The 19,131-nt window shown below is 33.2% G+C and overlaps 1 protein-coding gene across 2 annotated transcripts; it reads left to right on the top strand.

Moving 5' to 3' along the window:
• The first annotated feature begins 274 nt into the window (after positions 1 to 274).
• Positions 275 to 18,481, top strand: LOC125062454 (STE20/SPS1-related proline-alanine-rich protein kinase-like). 2 transcript variants are annotated; one of them, XM_047668398.1, is made up of 11 exons: positions 275 to 498; positions 1,531 to 1,655; positions 2,678 to 2,771; positions 4,631 to 4,775; positions 8,522 to 8,687; positions 10,475 to 10,622; positions 12,279 to 12,472; positions 13,335 to 13,481; positions 14,773 to 14,840; positions 16,042 to 16,225; positions 18,324 to 18,481. In XM_047668398.1, the coding sequence occupies exons 1-11, from the start codon at positions 360 to 362 to the stop codon at positions 18,405 to 18,407; spliced, it is 1,494 nt and encodes a 497-aa protein (XP_047524354.1). In that variant the 5' UTR covers positions 275 to 359; the 3' UTR covers positions 18,408 to 18,481. The 2 variants fall into 2 exon arrangements, with proteins under 2 accessions (XP_047524354.1, XP_047524353.1); XM_047668397.1 differs by having other exon boundaries at positions 276 to 498; positions 13,329 to 13,481.
• The last annotated feature ends 650 nt before the right edge of the window (positions 18,482 to 19,131 follow it).

The following is a 19,131-nucleotide window of genomic DNA, read 5'->3' as shown; positions in this document are numbered from 1 at the left end:
CACACACACACGTGTATGTGGGCTTTAAAACCTTATAAACGAAATTAATTATGAAAACCAAAACACATTTCTCCGAACTATCTATTCTTAATATATGTTACGGATAAATATTAACATTCCTTTTGTTACTGAGCACAGCCGGGGCGAGCCAGTAGTAGAGGCAAATAATTATTATAATGTAATGTGATATTAATAAAACAGAACTGGCGTTTTGTCGGCAAAAATTCGCTGACACGTCAGGAAGTGCTTACATACGAATTTAATACGGTTTGCGATCATTTTGTTTGGGGAACGCAAGCGTTCACCACGCGCTTACGAGACAGGCAACTCAGAATTAAACGAAATTGACAAGCTATCAGATGTCATTGTCAGTGTCAAGTATATTACTGAAACGCAAAGTCAGAATGGCGGCGTTGTCAACTAGTAACAATGATACAGTGACGCAGGGCGTACCTTGGCCGAATAATGAAGATGATTACGAAATTGGAGATGTTATTGGTATGTAATATAGTAATTTACCAATATATATTTATTTTATGCTCTCAGACGTGTTAAATAATGTAAAAAGGAACGAATATTGGTTCTATTATGTTGTAATACGACGATAACAAACACTCTATGCGAGCGAGAGAGACGGACAACGTTTGGCTACAGGAGAGCGAAACTATTTGTCTCTTTCAAACACCCCGCATAAATTTCGAGTATTTTATGAAATTGGAACTTGCGATTTGAAATATTGTTATTTGTACACGATAACACAAAGGTTTTTATCTTTTGGTAAAATGTATGTATGTTGTGTATACAAATATAAATAATAATATGTGATTTTAATATAAAAATTCCCTATTCATATAAAAACGACTGGTGGTCTATCTCGTCTTAATTTGTTTGTTAAACATTTTTGTAAGAAATATAAAGCGAAAATAGGATTCTAATTTTGATATTGGTATATAGTAGGTATTTGTTACACACAATATTACAAATCATTCCTCTTTATATTATTAGCATATATATATATGTACTAATCAATAAATAAAGACAAAATTAAGTTTTTGTTATAAAATTAGAAGATATACCCAAAAATGTAATTAGTAAAATGTGTACTATAAACCAAAAAAATATGTATCCTACTTAATGCCAACGTAATCGGCTGTTACGACTATCGGCTTTTACGACTAAATATGAGTAGACGATGTATGACTTTTTTGACGACTCATTGGTCTAGTGGTTAGTACCCCGACTGCGAATCTATGGGTCCCGGGTTCGATCCCCGGCTGAGACGAACATCGATGTGATGAGCATTTGGTGTTGTGCTTAGGTCTTGGGTGTTTAAATATGTATTTATATGTCTATCTATCTATAATATGTATGTATATCCGTTGCCTAGTACCCGTAACACAAGCTTCACCAGCTTAGCATGGGACTCGGTCAATTGGTGTGAATTGTCTTTTAAAAAAGAAAAAGAAAAAAAGACGATGTAATAAACGAGTCGTTATAATAGATTTTAACCATATTCGGAAATGATTGAAGGTGTTGGGGCCACAGCGGTCGTACATTCTGCGATGTGTAAGCCGCGGAACCAGAAATGCGCTATAAAAAGAATAAGCCTCGATAAATGGAAATCCTCCTTGGATGAATTACTCAAAGAGATACAGGTATTTATCAAATTTACATTTGTCTATTCATACATATATGTATTGTATAACTAATACCAACAAAACCGTTGTGTTTAACGGAACGTATTATCTTTATAAAAAGCTTGACTCTGATTTGAGTTATATACCAGATTTTCTTTAGCAAGTTATACTTTATGCGGTATGAAACTATTGTACTATTCGTCTCTGTCATTTTAAATGTTTGCTAGCGCTCGAGTTTTCTTTATTCCCCTATATTTTGCGAATTTTATGTAGCGAAGTTTCTCATTGCTGGCGACTGCGAATTCTTCTAATAAGTTTATTTATTATTTATTTATTAGTAATCTTACATCTAACATACATATTATAAAACAAAACACTTAGACAATTTAAAGCTAAAACAGATTACGTAGATAAACAATAAGTATATGTTTTTCAGCATTAAGCTACAGTAGCTTGTTTACCTAGCCTTGTACGCAGGTAATAGTAAGTGTGTGTGCACAAAAGTCACACACTTACTATTACATGACGCTTTACGTTCTCATTCGACGCATACAAATATGGCATAGGAACATTCATCAGAAAAATAAGGTCAAATTAGGTTCTATTGAATATATTTATTGAAAATAAGACATCACTAATCTTCCGACTTCCGCGCAATACAAATTCATGCTTCAATCCATCGTTAATTTAGATAATTGAAAACTAGGTCGAGTCAAGGTCAAGAACCTCCTGCACATTCATTCTCAATTATAACAAGGGGGGGCCTCATAGCCTAGCGGTCTTATTAAGTGGCAGCTAGGTGAGGGGTACCGGGTTCGATTCCCGGTTCGAGGGCAAGTTTTAATTTAAATTTGTTCTCGGCCTTTGAGAGGGTTGTGCGGTACCGGGCGAGTGCCTAAACCGTACATGGAGGACATGGTCGAATTTCTAAAGACAAGCACGAATTACAAAAAATCCTATACTTGACGCTGGCTAATGCACAAATCGTACCAGAGCCATTAAAAAAAAAACAAAAAAAAATTATAACAAGCCTTTTTCAGGTCATCTCGAGCTGTAATCATGAAAATGTCGTCACGTATTATACAAGTTTCGTCGTAAAGGAAGAGTTATGGCTGGTTATAAGACTACTGGAAGGTAGGAACTATATTTGTGAACCAAGATTCATGCAGGTTTTTATAAAATTACTAAAGTCCTTAGAGTAATATTTTTCTATAGTATGTAATTATTACCGATATATTTTATATTATGAAAAGCGTCCCGTTGTTTAAGAACCATACAATAATTATATAATACTAGCTGACCTGGCAAACGTCATTTTGCCATGTATATCATTTATAATAAAAAATAGGGGTTGATCGTAGAAAGGTGAAAATTAGGGGTTGTTTGTATTTTTTAAGGCATAAAAAAAAACTAAAAAAAAAATTAGGGGTGACTACCCTTAACATTTAGGGGAATGAAAAATAGATGTTGTCCGATTCTCAGACATACACAATATGCACACAAAATTTCATGAGAATCGGTCAAGCCGTTTCGGGGGAGTTTAACTACAAACACCGCGACACGAGAATTTTATATATTAGATTTAGGTATATATTTATTTTACTTTGCAAGCAGTTAAGTTCTTCTGTGCTTACATTACTGAGCATTCTCCTATTTCAAAATGCCTATTGCTGAGATGTCAAACATTTGCTATTTTATATTAAGTATCATAACTACCTTGATGATGAGGAGCATGGTGCAATGGTATTACAAAGATTTGAGAACTGACATACTAGCTACTAGCTGATCCGGCAAACGTCGTTTTACCATGTTTATTTATCATTTATAATAAAAAAATAGGGGTAGATCGTAGAGGGGGTTTATATATTAGATTTTCATTTGATTTTGTATATAGTGAGTTATCGAAACAATTCATCCATTCAAGCAACTCAGATCAGTAATATTTGAATGAAGCTCTCTCAATGCCTGGTGTCGATCAACATATTATTCATTTTATGGTAAAAGCTTACGACTTTGATATTCGAAGTTCATGGGTTACTAAAGTAAATTAAATCACATTCAGTTTATAAGCTTTTACGTTTTTTTCTAATTAATCGATCGTTATTGAATTTAGAATTTATTGCCTAAGAAAGCCAATTAAATATAGACTGATATTTTCATATTTAATAATTTCAATGTTTAAATAAATATTTAGTCTAAATAGACTCTATTATTTATTTATTAACACTTTGTTTCATAACATATTTGGCACATTCAGATAACATAAATTATGAGATCTTAACGCTATCTAGCGATCGCTTCCAGGCTATATCTTTGCAAACTTCATTACTGAAGGTCGTGCTTATCTTAAAATGCCTTAAGTGATACATCGAATTGCTGCCTCCATACTACCACATCTATCGGAGGATTATAGATATAGATAGCTTGTCTTAGTGCGTTAGGGAAATTAAGATCCATAATTGTCTGTACCTGGTCCCGAGTAGGCGATCAACCTCGACTTCTCCTGCCATCACTCCTCCATTACCAACTTTGCGTTTACAAGACAAAAAAATACTATATGTAATTACATAATCACAGGATCGGAAAGGATTTTCCACGTGTTCCATCGTAATTGGATATCGATATTATTATGTTCCTCATTCTAGATATAGCTAGTAAAGTGTACCTTTGAAATATATAACCATAATCCAGTGCAAAATCAAATTTAATTTCAATCTTATACCATTTTTCTTTTATATAAAGTTAATCGCCTAGTGTCACTCAGCCAATTGGTCTTACAGTAATATTCACAGTCGTGATATAGCGCTAAGTATGACTTACGTATGCCAAATGACATACTGAAGTTATACTTAGTGTTAAGTCTCGATAACTTCCTCACGTTTACCTTCACTAAACTAGAAAAACAGCGCACATAATAAGAAATATCTGGTGATCGATTTGACTCCCGCCACACAGGTAATCAGTTCTCTGCTCAACATGGTACGAAATTACAGGTGGAAGTTTACGAGACGTAATCAAACATAAAATGAAAGTATCGAACTGCAAGCATGGAGTATTCGATGAAGTGACTATAGCTACTGTACTTAAAGAAGTTCTGAAGGGGTTAGAATATTTCCATAACAACGGAAAAATCCATAGGTGAGTTCTAGGTTATTTAAATAAGGCCCTTATATCGCAGCATTTGTATGTGTACAGTCAAAATCTGGGGCCTTAGTCAAGATGCCTTAACAGTAGTGTATGTAGAAAGTCGAAAACTAAATTTGTATGAAAATGACAGTTGGTGTCGAAAAGTTTTCATACAAATTTTGTTTTTAGTTCTACTCATATTTGGTCGCAAAAAGCGATGGTCGTAACAGCCTATGCGGAACCTAATTCAGCCGGGACCTTTGATTTTGGTCAATATAACCAGTATGTTTTCGTAAACGGTTTTGACTGTAGTAGTTTTGGTAAGTTAAAAATGACAAATAAACAGAAATGAGTCGTAATAAATATATAAAATGGATGAGTGTAGTGAAATAGCGGCACGGGCAGTTACGAGTGGGCCACTCTAAACCTACACCTTGGGCGTCTGGGCAGAATACAAAATACCATCCGTATCACCTCGACGTCCGTCGTTCCACAACTGAGCGTTTCTTAAGGCAATTCGACTTAGGGTCCTTCAAGAAAAAAGCGTACCATTTCTTAAAAGGCCGGAAGCGCTTGCGAGCCTTCTGGCAGTGCATGTCCATGGGTAGCGGTATCCCTTAACATCAGATCAGCCCGTTTGCCTCCTGTAACATAAAAAAACTAAAACTGCCGAACTATTTATCGACCTGATCATTCCATCATTTTTCCGGCCACTTATTTACTAGTATGCTTTAGTATTTTTAGTACTAAGATTGCACGACGAAATAACTGGCCAATTGTTTTTTAGTTTTTTATTTTTTTGTCACACAAATTTACCAACCAGCAATACAAAACTACCCATTATTTTTTTCAACTGATCATAACTTCTCGTATATTTAAATAACACTTCAAAAATTAGTTCCCTTTAATTAATATAAAAATAGAAGACTCTTACTATTGGTATCGGTCGTTATTCACGTATTCACTTTAACACAAGGACTTTAAGAAAAGGGGAATAATTGATAACTCTATATATTTCAAGAGAATTGACACCTAGTTCATTAAATAGTAATTAGATATATATGTACTGATAATAAATTTAGATTTTTTGATTTAAATTAGAATATTTTATATGCCGTAACACTTTAATGAACGATTTATTGATTTAATTTTGGAGCTATTGCGATAAAATATATTGTATGTTTTGTGTGTGCTTTTGCGTTTGAGACTAGCATTTTTAGGGTCTGTTTCATAATGTACGGGTAAGTTCTACATAAGTTCCAAATTAGCTATTTATTACTTATTGGCAGGATAAACACTATTGTTGCGTTTCACGTCTGTCAGATAGCGCTATTCGTCACATAAAGTCCATCATAAGCTATGAGTCCGATGAATGTCAAATAGCACAATTTATCTTCCAAATAATTTATGTGTTGCATAGCTATTTGGTACTTTATCCATACATTGTGAAACAGACCCTTAATAATTTAAATGTTTAATTCCCGTGTAACAATATACATGCAATATGCGAAATATTAAACGCGATAGCAGCTTGCAACTTGGCAAGATTGCGACTGATTACTGGGTTAAGAATATTTAGTATAGCTTTTGCGTACTCTTAGTAGCGAAAGAATTTTCATTCAGGCTAAGCGATTAAGTTGCAAATGGCTTACGGAAACCTAGAAGTCCTGGACCCATATATTGGCCTCAGTTTGCAACAATGTCATAGACAAGTACGTGATCAGTCTAACACATTTATATTTTTGGATTTGAGACCGGTTACCTCTCGATGTTTTTCTTCATCGTACGAGCGGGAGTAAGCATACATAGAATGAAAACTCCATTGAAACAACGTGATTCGAACGCACGACCTCAAGGGTGCATTACGTTTTATAATAAGGCTCCTCAAATATTGTACTCTGCTTTGCGAAGCCATGCATAACTACTGTTCTTCATTTGCGATTTTTTATCTGGTCTGTGATAAAGTACTATTGCGAATATCCAAGACGATGAAAAAGGGTTTATACGAGTAGAAGGTTCAGTTTAGAGCTTCAATGCCCGGCGAACTATTTCGAGTTGGAAGGAACGTAGAAATTTAATTATTAACTAAATTGTGTCCCATTGAGGCTAGTTTGTGTATTTAGACACATAAGACTTGCTTTAATAAATGCATTGTATTAAATGTATCTGTTTATATTTTTAAGGCGAATGTTGCTTTGTTAGGAAATTGAATTGTATATTTTTAATTTTCGAATTGTATCATATATGTAAATATAAAGCAGAGAGCTATAGGCATACTACCGAATAACCAAATAAAAATTCAGGAACCAGTAAAATTGTTTATTCAAGGGCTTTGAAACCTCTCCATGGCTTGAGGTCTTTCTGGTATTGACAATTGTTAATAACGCACAAAAAGTTTCATTTGTTCAGGAGTCGAACGCCCAATAATTGAATCACACGATAGCTAGGTTCGAACGTACGACCTCAATGTTGACACACTCATTCTTGATAATAAATAATGACATTTTGTTGAATAACATTTAATTATTAAAAAAATATTAAATATATATAATAATACAAAATATTTATAAAGTATATTTCAATTATTTTATATAGCTTAGATCAAATAACTTCGTTATTCTTGGATGACGTTTTATTTTTTATCTAATATATAGTATTAACAATTTTCTTTACCTGCATAGTAATAATAAAAACGATATTAAAACAATTTAATAGTTTGGTCCCTTTGGCCACTGTTACCATTAAAGTTGGCAGCATTTCCTTGCGGTATTGCGATACTTATTCGTTGAGCCAGGAAAGCACCAGCTCTGGGGTCACCGGTATTATCTACCAGGAGCCAACTTAAATCTTTAATTAGCGCCTAAGCACTTGAACCCCACAGCCCAAAAGTTTCTACTCCAAAGGGAACAAAATTAAAGTTGGAGGAAAGACTCTTATATTTGAGCAGTTTATTATTTTCCTCCTGCTCGGCGGCCATGCCTGCTTTTTTGCAAATTATATTTTACCATTGCGAAATTAGTTATGCGACATATAACAAATGAATTTTATTTTTATATGCATAATATTATAAAAAACTGATACAAAGCTAGCAGCGCGTAAGATAAGCTATATAATGTAAAATGTATGATTATGTAAATGATATGTATTACGAGAATATAATTAAAAGATTATATTCAAAAGTTAATGGTAAACATTTCTTATGTAATGCTTTATTTGCGAAGTTTATATATAAACATGATGTCCTCCAATTTAATATTCAGGAGAATCAAAATTTTAAAAATTTTCATCATGTAATTTCAATATGTTTTGTTAACTTTACTCATTTAAATTACTCCACAAAAGTAGGGATTAAATACGGGCGCATATTGATGTGCGGGACGTGTACGATGAACAACTATTATATACTATATTATATAGATTACAACACTACAAACATATACTAATATATTCGTTTTTATTATAGGCAAGCGATAAAAGTTCCCGTCTTTTTTTTTTTTTTTGTATCTGCTTCATGGCAATCTGCTATCCAGCAATAAGCCACTTGTTACTTGTTACTTGTCTAGTGGAAATTTCGTTCTTACACCTCTTACAATGTATTTACACCCAAACAAAATCATCAGTGTTTAACAAATTAATTCCAATTTAAATAAATCCATTATTCTAAATGTTGATATTTGTTCCTCTTAACGCTTAAAGTAATTATTCATATTAAATCGAATAATTCCTTTATTATTAAGAAATATTAATATCGATTTCAGAGACATAAAAGCCGGAAATATCCTATTGGGCAAGGATGGTACAGTCCAAATTGCGGATTTTGGTGTGTCAGCTTGGCTCGGGTCAGAAAAGGACGTATCAAGGCAGAAGCTAAGACACACATTTGTGGGCACACCGTGCTGGATGGCTCCAGAAGTTATGGAACAGGTATAATGTGCACACATTTCTTAACTCAAATATTTCATCCGTTCAAAAATTAAGCGTCAGCTAGTTTAGTTCCTACAATACGGTTTATTTATTTATTTTATTTATTTATCTACACTTCGTTGCAAATAAAAGAAACACAATACATAAAAATTATAAGGGTTGCAACGGGCGGCCTTATCGCTAATAAGCGATCTCTTCCAGGCAACCCTAGTTAAGAGAAAAACTAAAAAAAAAGAAACATGATGCGTGCGAGAAGTGCAGAATCCTTAATCTAAAGTAATACAAAAAAAAAATAATAATATTACAACAAACTAAAAACTTAAAAGCTTATCTTACAAATACATGAACAGCGAATAGTTTATGTATAATTAGTACTCGCTGGCTCGAAGCTTTTCGTATTCATTATATGCAGCAAAAATTGATGTGAAAACTGGATAATTGGTTTAGGTCCATATTATCGTTAAAGTCTACTTTTACTTGGTGTCATCTAACAGCATGGTTGAACAGTTAAAAGCGCTTATGGCCAACAAGAAGACCTTACTTATCACCTAAACGATCGCCGTTTCACAACTGAGCGTTTTAAGGCAGTTTCTGACCTGAACCACCACTATGTGTAAACAGATGCCCACAGAAGGAATTCCGAACCAATTCGACTTCGACGGTCCTTCAAGAAAAGAGCGTACCAAATCTTAAGAGGACGGCAACACACTCGCAAGCCTAGCATTAAGTGTCCATGGGCAGCGGTATTACTTAACATCAGGTGAGGCTCCTGTCCGTTTGCCCCCTGTTCTATTAATAAAAAAAACTGCACGAATTACAGTATATATTTTGATTTATTCCGTGGTCAGCAGAACAGATCGATCAAGGTAACCAGGCGTTTATTAGGTTGCAATAAAAATATAGCTATTATATTATATCTATACTAATCTTATAAAGACGAAAGATTTGTATGTATGTTTGTAACGTATTGGCTACAAAAAACTGGACCGATTTTAATAATTCTTTCACCATTTGAATGCTACATTATCACTGATAGGCTATTGCAAGAAAAAAATAAGGATCCCTACTTAAACTACAATAATGTAACCTAACTTGTAAAAAAATGCCTATAAAATATCTTCCATCGCATGCGCTGCGAATACTATTTATGATAGAACAAAAAAATCATCCTCAATATTAAAGAACATATATTAATATATACTAAAAATGTCGAGACGAGTCGACACGGGCCGCTAGTATTTTATATAATGTTTACATGTATATGGTACACGTTCTCACATTACAAGCGTGTCCTAAATAATCTTGTAACTTGTGTGCAACATAGGTACTATATTTATTTTGTATGCACACCTACTTATTTTGCACTTTATTGTTCGCGTTAAGGCGATACGATTCTGTTTGCGCATCATAAATTTTTTACAATAACGTCACGTCTCTGATTATATTGTACAAAAGTCTATTTCTTGCTATTGTACTCATTTATACTATATTATTTAGTATATTTTCAAGTAAACGAATTTGTCCTGACGCGAGTTTAACATTTTTTACCCATTCTAAAAAGTGAACAACGCCGCTAAGAAGTTTTCACTTCAATAAAGCCAGCAGAATTGTTTCCTCGTCTGAATCCATTACTACGGAGTGAACAAAACAGTACGCCCCGCGCTCGCGGCGTGTATCGGCGGCAGTCGCGTCGCTTTCAAATCGCTCGCTAATCGCCAGTGTGTTAAGTTAAGATATTAGTTTTTTCTATTCACCACACTTATATATTATATAATTCAATCTTTCAGGATCAGGGTTACGACTTCAAAGCGGATATATGGTCGTTTGGAATAACGGCGATTGAATTGGCAACTGGCACTGCGCCGTACTGTAAATACCCACCGATGAAAGTTCTCATGCTTACATTGCAAAATGATGCCCCAGATTTGGATACATGTAAGTACACGTACTTTTTTTACAGAACAGGGGGCAAACGGGCAAGAGTTCATCTGATGTTAAGTAATACGTCGCCACCATCGCCCTGCCCATGCCACTCAATGCCAGACAGCTAGCGTGTGCATTGCCGGCCTTTTAAGAAATCGTACGCCCTTTTCTTGAAGGACCCTGAGTCGAGTTGGTTCGGTAATACTTCAGTGGGCAGCTTGTCCCACATAGTGGTGGTGCGGAAACTGCCTTAAAAGCTCAGTTGTGGAACGGCGAACATCGAAATGATGAAGCTTCTTCTTAACTAGGGAATGCCTAAATATTAATAAACATGTGTTTAAGTGGTCTACGGATGTGACATTCTGCATTAAAAAAATCGATTTTTTTATTAATGGATTTTTTCCTAATTTTTAATTCATTTCAAAATAAACACCTTAAATATTTTATTGTTCATGGTTTTATTAATTAAAAATCAACAATAGAAATTATAAACACAAATTAACGTTTAAAAATAATCAAAATCGAAATTAACTTAATCTCGTTTTGATAGATTTTAGGTGAAATTTGATAGATGCTGAGTGTATGCCTTTTCAGTAGCATATTGCAGTATTTTTGTTGTCTTTTTTTATTGTATGTAACCTTGTGCTGCTGAATAAATTTATTTTACTTTTAAATTATAGTGTTCCATTCAAACTTGAGTTTTCGTAAAATTAACTGGTTTTATCATCCTTTCGATGTTTTACAAAAAAACATCAATGCATCGAGTACATCAATACATCTTCAAAGCATCGGATTCAATGTATCGCATATCGAATATGCCTAATAAGTCGAGGTCCGGGTTATAAAAGACCAGACATAATGTCGGGAGGTGGCAGATGAAACATCGACTATGATTGATTTTCAATAATAAAAATAATCGATTATTTTCAATATAAAAATCGCGTACAAAAATCGATTTTCACATTTAAAAAAAACGATTTTAATAATCGATTATTTTTTCACATCCCTATGTTTAACTGAAAATAAAATGTGTTTGTGAGTGCAAATGCATTACAATGTGTAAGATTTGGGAACCCTTTTAAGTAAGAAATACCTGTGTCAGGGTTCCCAGCTCTTCCATAATAAACTTAAGTATAAATTCCTTAAAATATATTTATATATAATTTAATTACATCTTTTAAAGAACTTAATTTTGCATATATCTACCGTATATTTATTTATAGTCCGCGGAACAATAATTGTTGGTAGACAATCATTGTCATTTTTTATTAAAAAATTAAAAATAGGGGTTGATCGTAGAGGGATGAAAATTAAGGGTTGTATGTATTTTTGTATACTGTATCATAAAATTTGTTGTCTAAAAAAATTCAAATTAAAATTTCGTCCAAAAAAATAAAATGTTAGGGGTGGACAACACTTATCACTTCGAGGTATGAAAAATAGATAGTAGCCGATTCTCAGACCTACTGAATATGCATATAAAATTTGATAAAAATCGGTCAAGTCGTTTCGGAGGAGTTTGTTACTAACATTGTGACACGAGAATTTTATATGTAAGATTATCAAAGTGCATAAAACCCGGTCCATAAGCTATTTTGTTATTTGTATCAGAGATGGCGTTGTATAATTTTGTTTGTATAGTTTCTGTAAAATTCTTTTCTTTTTCAGGTTCCGAGGACAAAACCCAATACAAGATATACGGTAAAACATTTAGAAAGATGATAAAAGATTGTTTGCAAAAGAATCCAACGAAACGGCCAACTGCTACGGAACTATTAAAACATCCATTCTTCAAGAAAGCGCAAGACAATAAATATCTAAGTCAACAATTGGTAGACATCGGCCACAGTATGGAATTGAAGGTATAAAAAAAGTCACATGTCGTTTCTGAAATCGAAAAAATTAATCAGTGGCGCTATAACTTTTAGGTCTGGGCCTCAGATTTATGTATCTGTTTCATGATCATTTGTCAATCTTATTGGCAAGTATATCAGCCTTCTGTACCTGACACACACTGTCGATTTTTTGGGACTAATGCAACCCGGTTTCTCAGGATGTTTTCCTTCACCGTGTGAGCAAATGTTAAATACGCACATATAGAACCTACGAACTCAGGGATGAGAGTCGCACGTTGAAGCCACTAGGCCAACACTGCTCAATGATGCTCTGAAATCGAAAACATGTTAGTCTGAGTCTGGTAGAGTGGTAGATTTAATTAATATCAAGGTAAAAACTTGAATTAATTTCAAAGAAAAAAAAATACTGCAAAAAATAAATAAATAATTATATTGCATAAGTTTATAAAAAATGCTATGCAATAGCTTTACCGCGGCAGTCCCCGAGTGCCACTCGTATTTTTTTAGTTTATTTTGTTTTAAATTAAGTTTGTATATGCACTTCTTTGCACTTTACCCTTAGGTATTTTATTTTTAGTTTTTTCCTTACTAGAGTTGCCTAGAAGAGATCGTTTAGCGATAAGGCCACCTGTTGCATGCCTGATAAGTTATTTGTTTTCATTGTAGTATTTTAATTAAGTAAATATATTATAATTTAAGAGTATTTCTCCACTAATTGATGGATGTTATTATACATATAAACCTTCCTCTTAAATCACTATATCTATAAAAAATCCCCATCAAAATCCGTTGCGTATTTGTAAAGATTTAAGCATACATAGGGACAGAGAAAGCGACTTTGTTTTATACTATGTAGTGATAGTTTCAGGCTAAACGACATTCAAGTGCTTCGGGCGGTTTGCATCGTACAGCGACTGGTCAATGGGTGTGGGATGATGACGACGATGATGATTCTGATGATGATAATAAACCTATGAATGAGATACAAAACGAGTCCAGCAGTAGCGATGAGGATGTAAGTAATACGTCAGTAAATACATAAAAGTAGACGAACCTTGATAAGTCAAAAACCTTTGGCGGCGGTTTAATTGGCCTCCTGGATAGGCGTGCCCTCCAATAGGCCGCATCTCACTTAACATCAGGTGGGGTTGTGGCGAAAAAATAGTGCGTGCGTACATAGTACACATGTCAGAAGTGATACTTTTTATAAATTAATTATTACTAAGGTAAAAGCCCCAATAGATGATCATGTACCAGTACGAGTATATACCAGTATTTGTATATCTATGTTCACACTGTTTACACACTGTATACGTGCTAATGATAATGCAAATAAATACAAAATTTGGGTTCACTGTACAAGAGAATTGCCATTTAAAGTACTAATATGTAACTACTAAATGAATACATCAAACAATAGCGTGTATTTTCTCTCGATCTCCCTTTCTCATTCATTCTCAATCGGTCTCAATCGTTCTCTCCCTTTTCGTCGACAAAAACGCAGCACATATTCGTGACGTTTCATCCATAAAAAATTTACCCTCATGCGCCTAAGAAGTTTTACTTCAAAAATGTTTTGTCACTTCCCTTGAAGCACCAAAGTCTCCATTACTCGAAGTCTCAACCTTCTATTAGTCGAAATAATCAATCCCTGCATACCGTTTTAGTACATTTTTTCCCTCTATAACTCGAAAAATTAAATTGGACCTCTGTATCTCGTACATAGAATTTATTTTACAATTCGATTATTTGACTTTAACTTATTACGTCTATAGTTCGAAGAATAAGTTATGGACCGATATTGTAACTCAAAATTAGTAAGGATAAATATTAATTCTTTGATTCTACCTGCAGAGGTACAGGTCCAATCAAAATCCGTCTCTATAACTCGAATATTTTGGCATCTCCTTTGATTTTCGAGTTATACATAGTTGTTTTTTTTATAAATTATCTCTGGACAAAGATACCATTTAACATTACAATCTATCCTAACTTAAGACTTATAAATAATTTAGAACTAATTTTATTTACCAAAAAATATATTTAACATAAGATAGTGTCCAATAACACAACTTACAGTCTCTTTTAAAGGGAAGACACTCTGTTCTTGTGTACTTTATCCACTTACCACTGTTGTACTTAAGATTTTGCCCTTTTCAATCTTCTTACTAGACCCGCGGTGTCAAGAAGTTGAATAGCCTCAAGAAATGTATGTAGGAGAATAAATAAAATTGTATATATGTAAGTCTAAAGCGCCAATATTTATTGCTATTCTTTATAAATGTCATGTTTGTAAATATTTTCAGGAGCCAGGCGAAGAACAAAATGCAACATCAAATTCTCCAAAGATATATAACCTCGTATTAAGACTGAGGTATGAATTTTGACTACTACTTCGGACTAGTTAGAAAAGTTGCTTTAATTTTTATGGTAATAAGAACAATACAGTGGAACCACAACCCTAAAATGGGTATAGGCCTCCGTTTCTTTAATCATTTTTATTTTATAGAATATTATATTATATATAGAGGTAGATGATCAGCCTTTGTCTGACACATGTCGTCGGTTTGAGACGTGACGGTTTCTTCATGATATTTGCCTTCACCGTAGGAGCAAATGCTTATTTCGCATATAGAACGATTCCATAGATGCAACGCCGTGATACGAACGCACGACCCCAAGATTGCGGGCTTAAGCTACTAGGCCGACACGGCTTTTTATGTTAATACAGTCAAAACCGTTTACGACGACATTTTCTAGAACAACATACCGGTTATATTGACCATAATCAAAGGTCCCAGCTGAATTCTATTGTATTAGGTACTGAATAAGAACGTCATCGAACGTTATGAATATCGGTTTTTACAACTAAGGGTCTGTTTCACAATGTATGGATAAAGTACCAAATAGCTATGCAACACATAAATTATTTGGAAGATAAATCGTGCTATTTGCCACTTCATCGGACTCATAACTTATAATGGACTTTATCTGACGAAAAGCGCTATCTGACAGTCGTGAAACGCAACAATAGTGTTTATCCTACCAATAAGTAATAAATAGCTTATTTGGAACTTATGTAGAACTTATCCGTACATTGTGAAACAGACCCTAAATATGAGTAGTCCCTTCGATGTTATAACAGATTTTGAATGTGTTCTCTTATTCCACATATTCTTAGTAACAATAAAGTTCTGTTGAACAATTTAAAGTCGTATTTAGTTACATATTTATTCTGAGATTTAAATATTTGTTTATTGTTGTGATCCAATTCTTTACATTTCCACCACAAATTTAAAAATAATTCTCAATATTGTGAAGAATATTAGTAATTATTCATTCCCCTTAACGTTGGAAAGCATTGTTAAGCTTACGATCAAGCTTAATGATTAAATATAGAGGAATCTATACCTGCGCAAAATACTTTTTCGAACGATGAAAATCCATGAAAATACATCATCTTCAAAATTTAAAGAAGCCTCAAAAACCTGATCAAGAAAACTGGATACATGCGCCATCGGGTAGTTCGGCAGTCTCCAGCAATCAAGATTTATAACCTTACCATAACATTTCAGAAATGATAGACTGGAACTTAACGAAATAAAATTCGCATTTATAACTGGAAAGGACACTGGCCGTAGTATAGCGAGTGAGTTGGTGGAAGCTGGATTACTAAGTCCAATAGATTGGGCTCCTATAGCAAGGAACTTGGCACAATTGCTCCTTCTACCGGAGTCTGATTCAATCACATTCAATCTGGTGAGTTCTGCTTTTAGTGGGTTTACCGACTATGGGTCTGTCAAATCAAAATATTATCTTCTTATATATATAAAAAGAAAATGGTGTTCGTTTGAGGCTCTTTCACGCTTAAACCACTGATCGTATCGACATGAAACTACCACCATTCGATGCGAAATTTTTAAAATTTTAATTCCCACGTTCCTTCATTTTTTTATTTCTGTTTTACTTTTATGAAAATTTTTCCCGCTAATAAAAACAAAAGAGGCTTCCTAGATCCGCAAAACGTCAACATCTGTTAAAAACTCGATTTTCGAAATATTTCAATTTTCTTAGCGGGAAGTTAAAAAGAAGAATAATAAAAATATGAAAAAAAATAAAATAATGAAACATAAAATTTATTTTAATTCGTCCAGCAAAGCGGGCGCGAAACGGCTAGTTTATTCATATAGGTAAGTTTGTTAAAGTTTGTAAGAAAAAATGGTTCTAAATTTAAATATACAGCCGGTTCTTAAATCAAAGTCGTAAACTCGAAGAACTGGAAATAATGTCCGTCATTCTTAAATCGTTTATTTTTACAAAATGTTTGTAACCTGCAACCATTACATCATGCTTATCATCACATGTTAAAGCATTTAACTATATAATCAAATAAATAATGAGTAAACAAATTCGAAAACCGAAACTCTATCAGCAAAGCGCGGGACGACATTGCTTTGGGGACAACTACGTGTTGTCAAAGTGAATCAAGGCCTTAACGAAGTCCGACCGTTCACCACTCCATCCCGCTCCGCCGGTCACTTTACAAGTACATATAAACACACAAACATATGACGTATATAATTAATAAAATATTATCCTTATCTATCTGATCTCTTTCACGCGAACCCTATCCAAAAGATTAGTTTTCAAAAATATTTTTAAATTATGTGGCCATAAAATGCCATATACACATGATAATAACTTAATTCCACGCTGTTAAAAAAATTATCAAATGGGTGTTAGTTTTATTATTATACTCTTAGTCTTCAATACCTAATATTATTATTTCCGTTTCTTTATGTTCTGCAGTATGTACCTCTTTTGTATTAAGGAAAACTCCTCTTGAACGTTGCCTACCTTTGTTTATGGATCTCAAATTTTTATCTCTTCCCTGTATGTTTATTATAGAAATGCCCTTATTCGTTCACAAAAACATAAAGAGAGTGGGGGAGAAATTGGTTATGCCAGAAATTAATCTAGAATTGTATAGGAAAAACACTTTTTGTATGGCAATAAAGGTTTCTAATAATAAATAATAAATAAATCAGTGGCGCTACAACCTCTTTAGGTCTTAGCCTCAGATTTCTGAATCTGTTTCATGATAATTTTTTTTAAATCTAATAGGCAAGTAGGTGATCAGTAGGTCTAAGACATGTCGGTTTCCTCACGATGTTTTCCTTCACCGTTCGAGCAAATGTTATGCGCACATAGAAATTGGTCCATTGGTGCACAGCCGGGGTTCGGACCTACGACCTCAGGTATGAGAGTCGCACGCTGAAGACACTAGGCCAACACTGCTGAAAGGTTTCTAATAATTTACCAAAAACTTTCAAAAGATCTTCTTACTATAGATTTAACAAAATTACTTAATATACTAATTTTGGGAAAAACATTGTTCTATTTATGAGTATTTGAGTGAAACATTTGAATTATTGTTATTTTAATAATGTAATAATAGGTTTTTTTAATGTGTTGATGTGTATGAGAAATATTGTAATTAAATTTATAAATTGTAATATAATATTATAAGAATTGACTATTATAATTTGATTAATAATCAAAATAATGTAAGACAAATTTTGCACGCCATTATTTGTGGCAGAATATGAGAAGTTTAGCTTGAATTGTGTACCATATTCTTGCAAATAAATTATTATTATAAATAAATAGTAAACAAAGACCTTCCTAAGACCATATACTCGTCACATTTCAATAGTTCTAAGATATATAAAAGTTGTTCCAACCAGATATTGTTAAAAATACCCCTTCCCGAAAGTTAATAAAATACGTTTTCAGATATAAATATATAATTTACAGATGTGATAAATTTAATAAATATTTAAATTTGTGTTTACAGATTTCCACTCCCACTAATAAAATGGACAAAGAAAAACTAATAGGATTTGCGCAAATATGTATTATATCCATAGAGTGTGAGTGACTTTTCTTTTGTAAGTTTATATTTTTTTATAAAAGAAATATTTTTCAATCAATAGAATAAATTATTTTTAATAATATTATTTTTTATTGAATCTCAATAGAATTTATTCTTTATATGAAGTTTGCAATCTTAGTCAAAATGAGACACCAGCTTTTTAACTTATCAATATTATATAGTTTCGTTCTTCAACTTCCAACCATTTAGATTAAATAGACGATATTTGAGTGTAAAGCTTTAGACGGCTCGTACTTGCAAAATATTTCTGTCCGCACCATGTGTTACTGGGATTAAGACACATTATTTAATTGATGTAAATCAAGACGTCAAATAAAAATACATTAAGTACTTACATATTTATTAAATAGGTATTTATGACTAAACTTAAAATTAGTATTATAATAAATTAAAAGTTATGTCTTAATAAAACTCAGCAACGGCTACTGCTACTGTAACAAAAGATAATTGGTTTTAACTTAGTCCTAATAATTTAGTTCAAGTACTGGAGCTTAAAACTACACCCCGTATATACCTGCGAGGTACTAGGTGAATAAAATAAAATAATTGTTATGCTTAGAAAGAAGCTACATAGACAATCTATGTCACAGATGAAGAATTTAAATTAACCTATTTCGTTTATAAATAGAAAGCTCGTAGTCCATTGAAATGTTACATTTGCTGAATATTTGTTAGAGGACGCAATTTTATTTATGAGACATGTAGGTTT

This window comes from Pieris napi, chromosome Z, assembly GCF_905475465.1.
Source record: "Pieris napi chromosome Z, ilPieNapi1.2, whole genome shotgun sequence".
NCBI lineage: Eukaryota > Metazoa > Arthropoda > Insecta > Lepidoptera > Pieridae > Pieris > Pieris napi.
Note: the sequence above shows the minus strand (reverse complement) of the source record. Positions and strands in the feature narration are given on the sequence as shown.

Coding starts and splice junctions, on each gene's coding strand:
- LOC125062454 (XM_047668397.1), top strand. CDS start 360: ATGTCATTGTCAGTGTCAAGTATATTACTGAAACGCAAAGTCAGAATG. Junction 1,656..2,677: donor AATTACTCAAAGAGATACAG/GTATTTATCAAA, acceptor AGCCTTTTTCAG/GTCATCTCGAGCTGTAATCA. Junction 14,841..16,041: donor AACCTCGTATTAAGACTGAG/GTATGAATTTTG, acceptor ATAACATTTCAG/AAATGATAGACTGGAACTTA.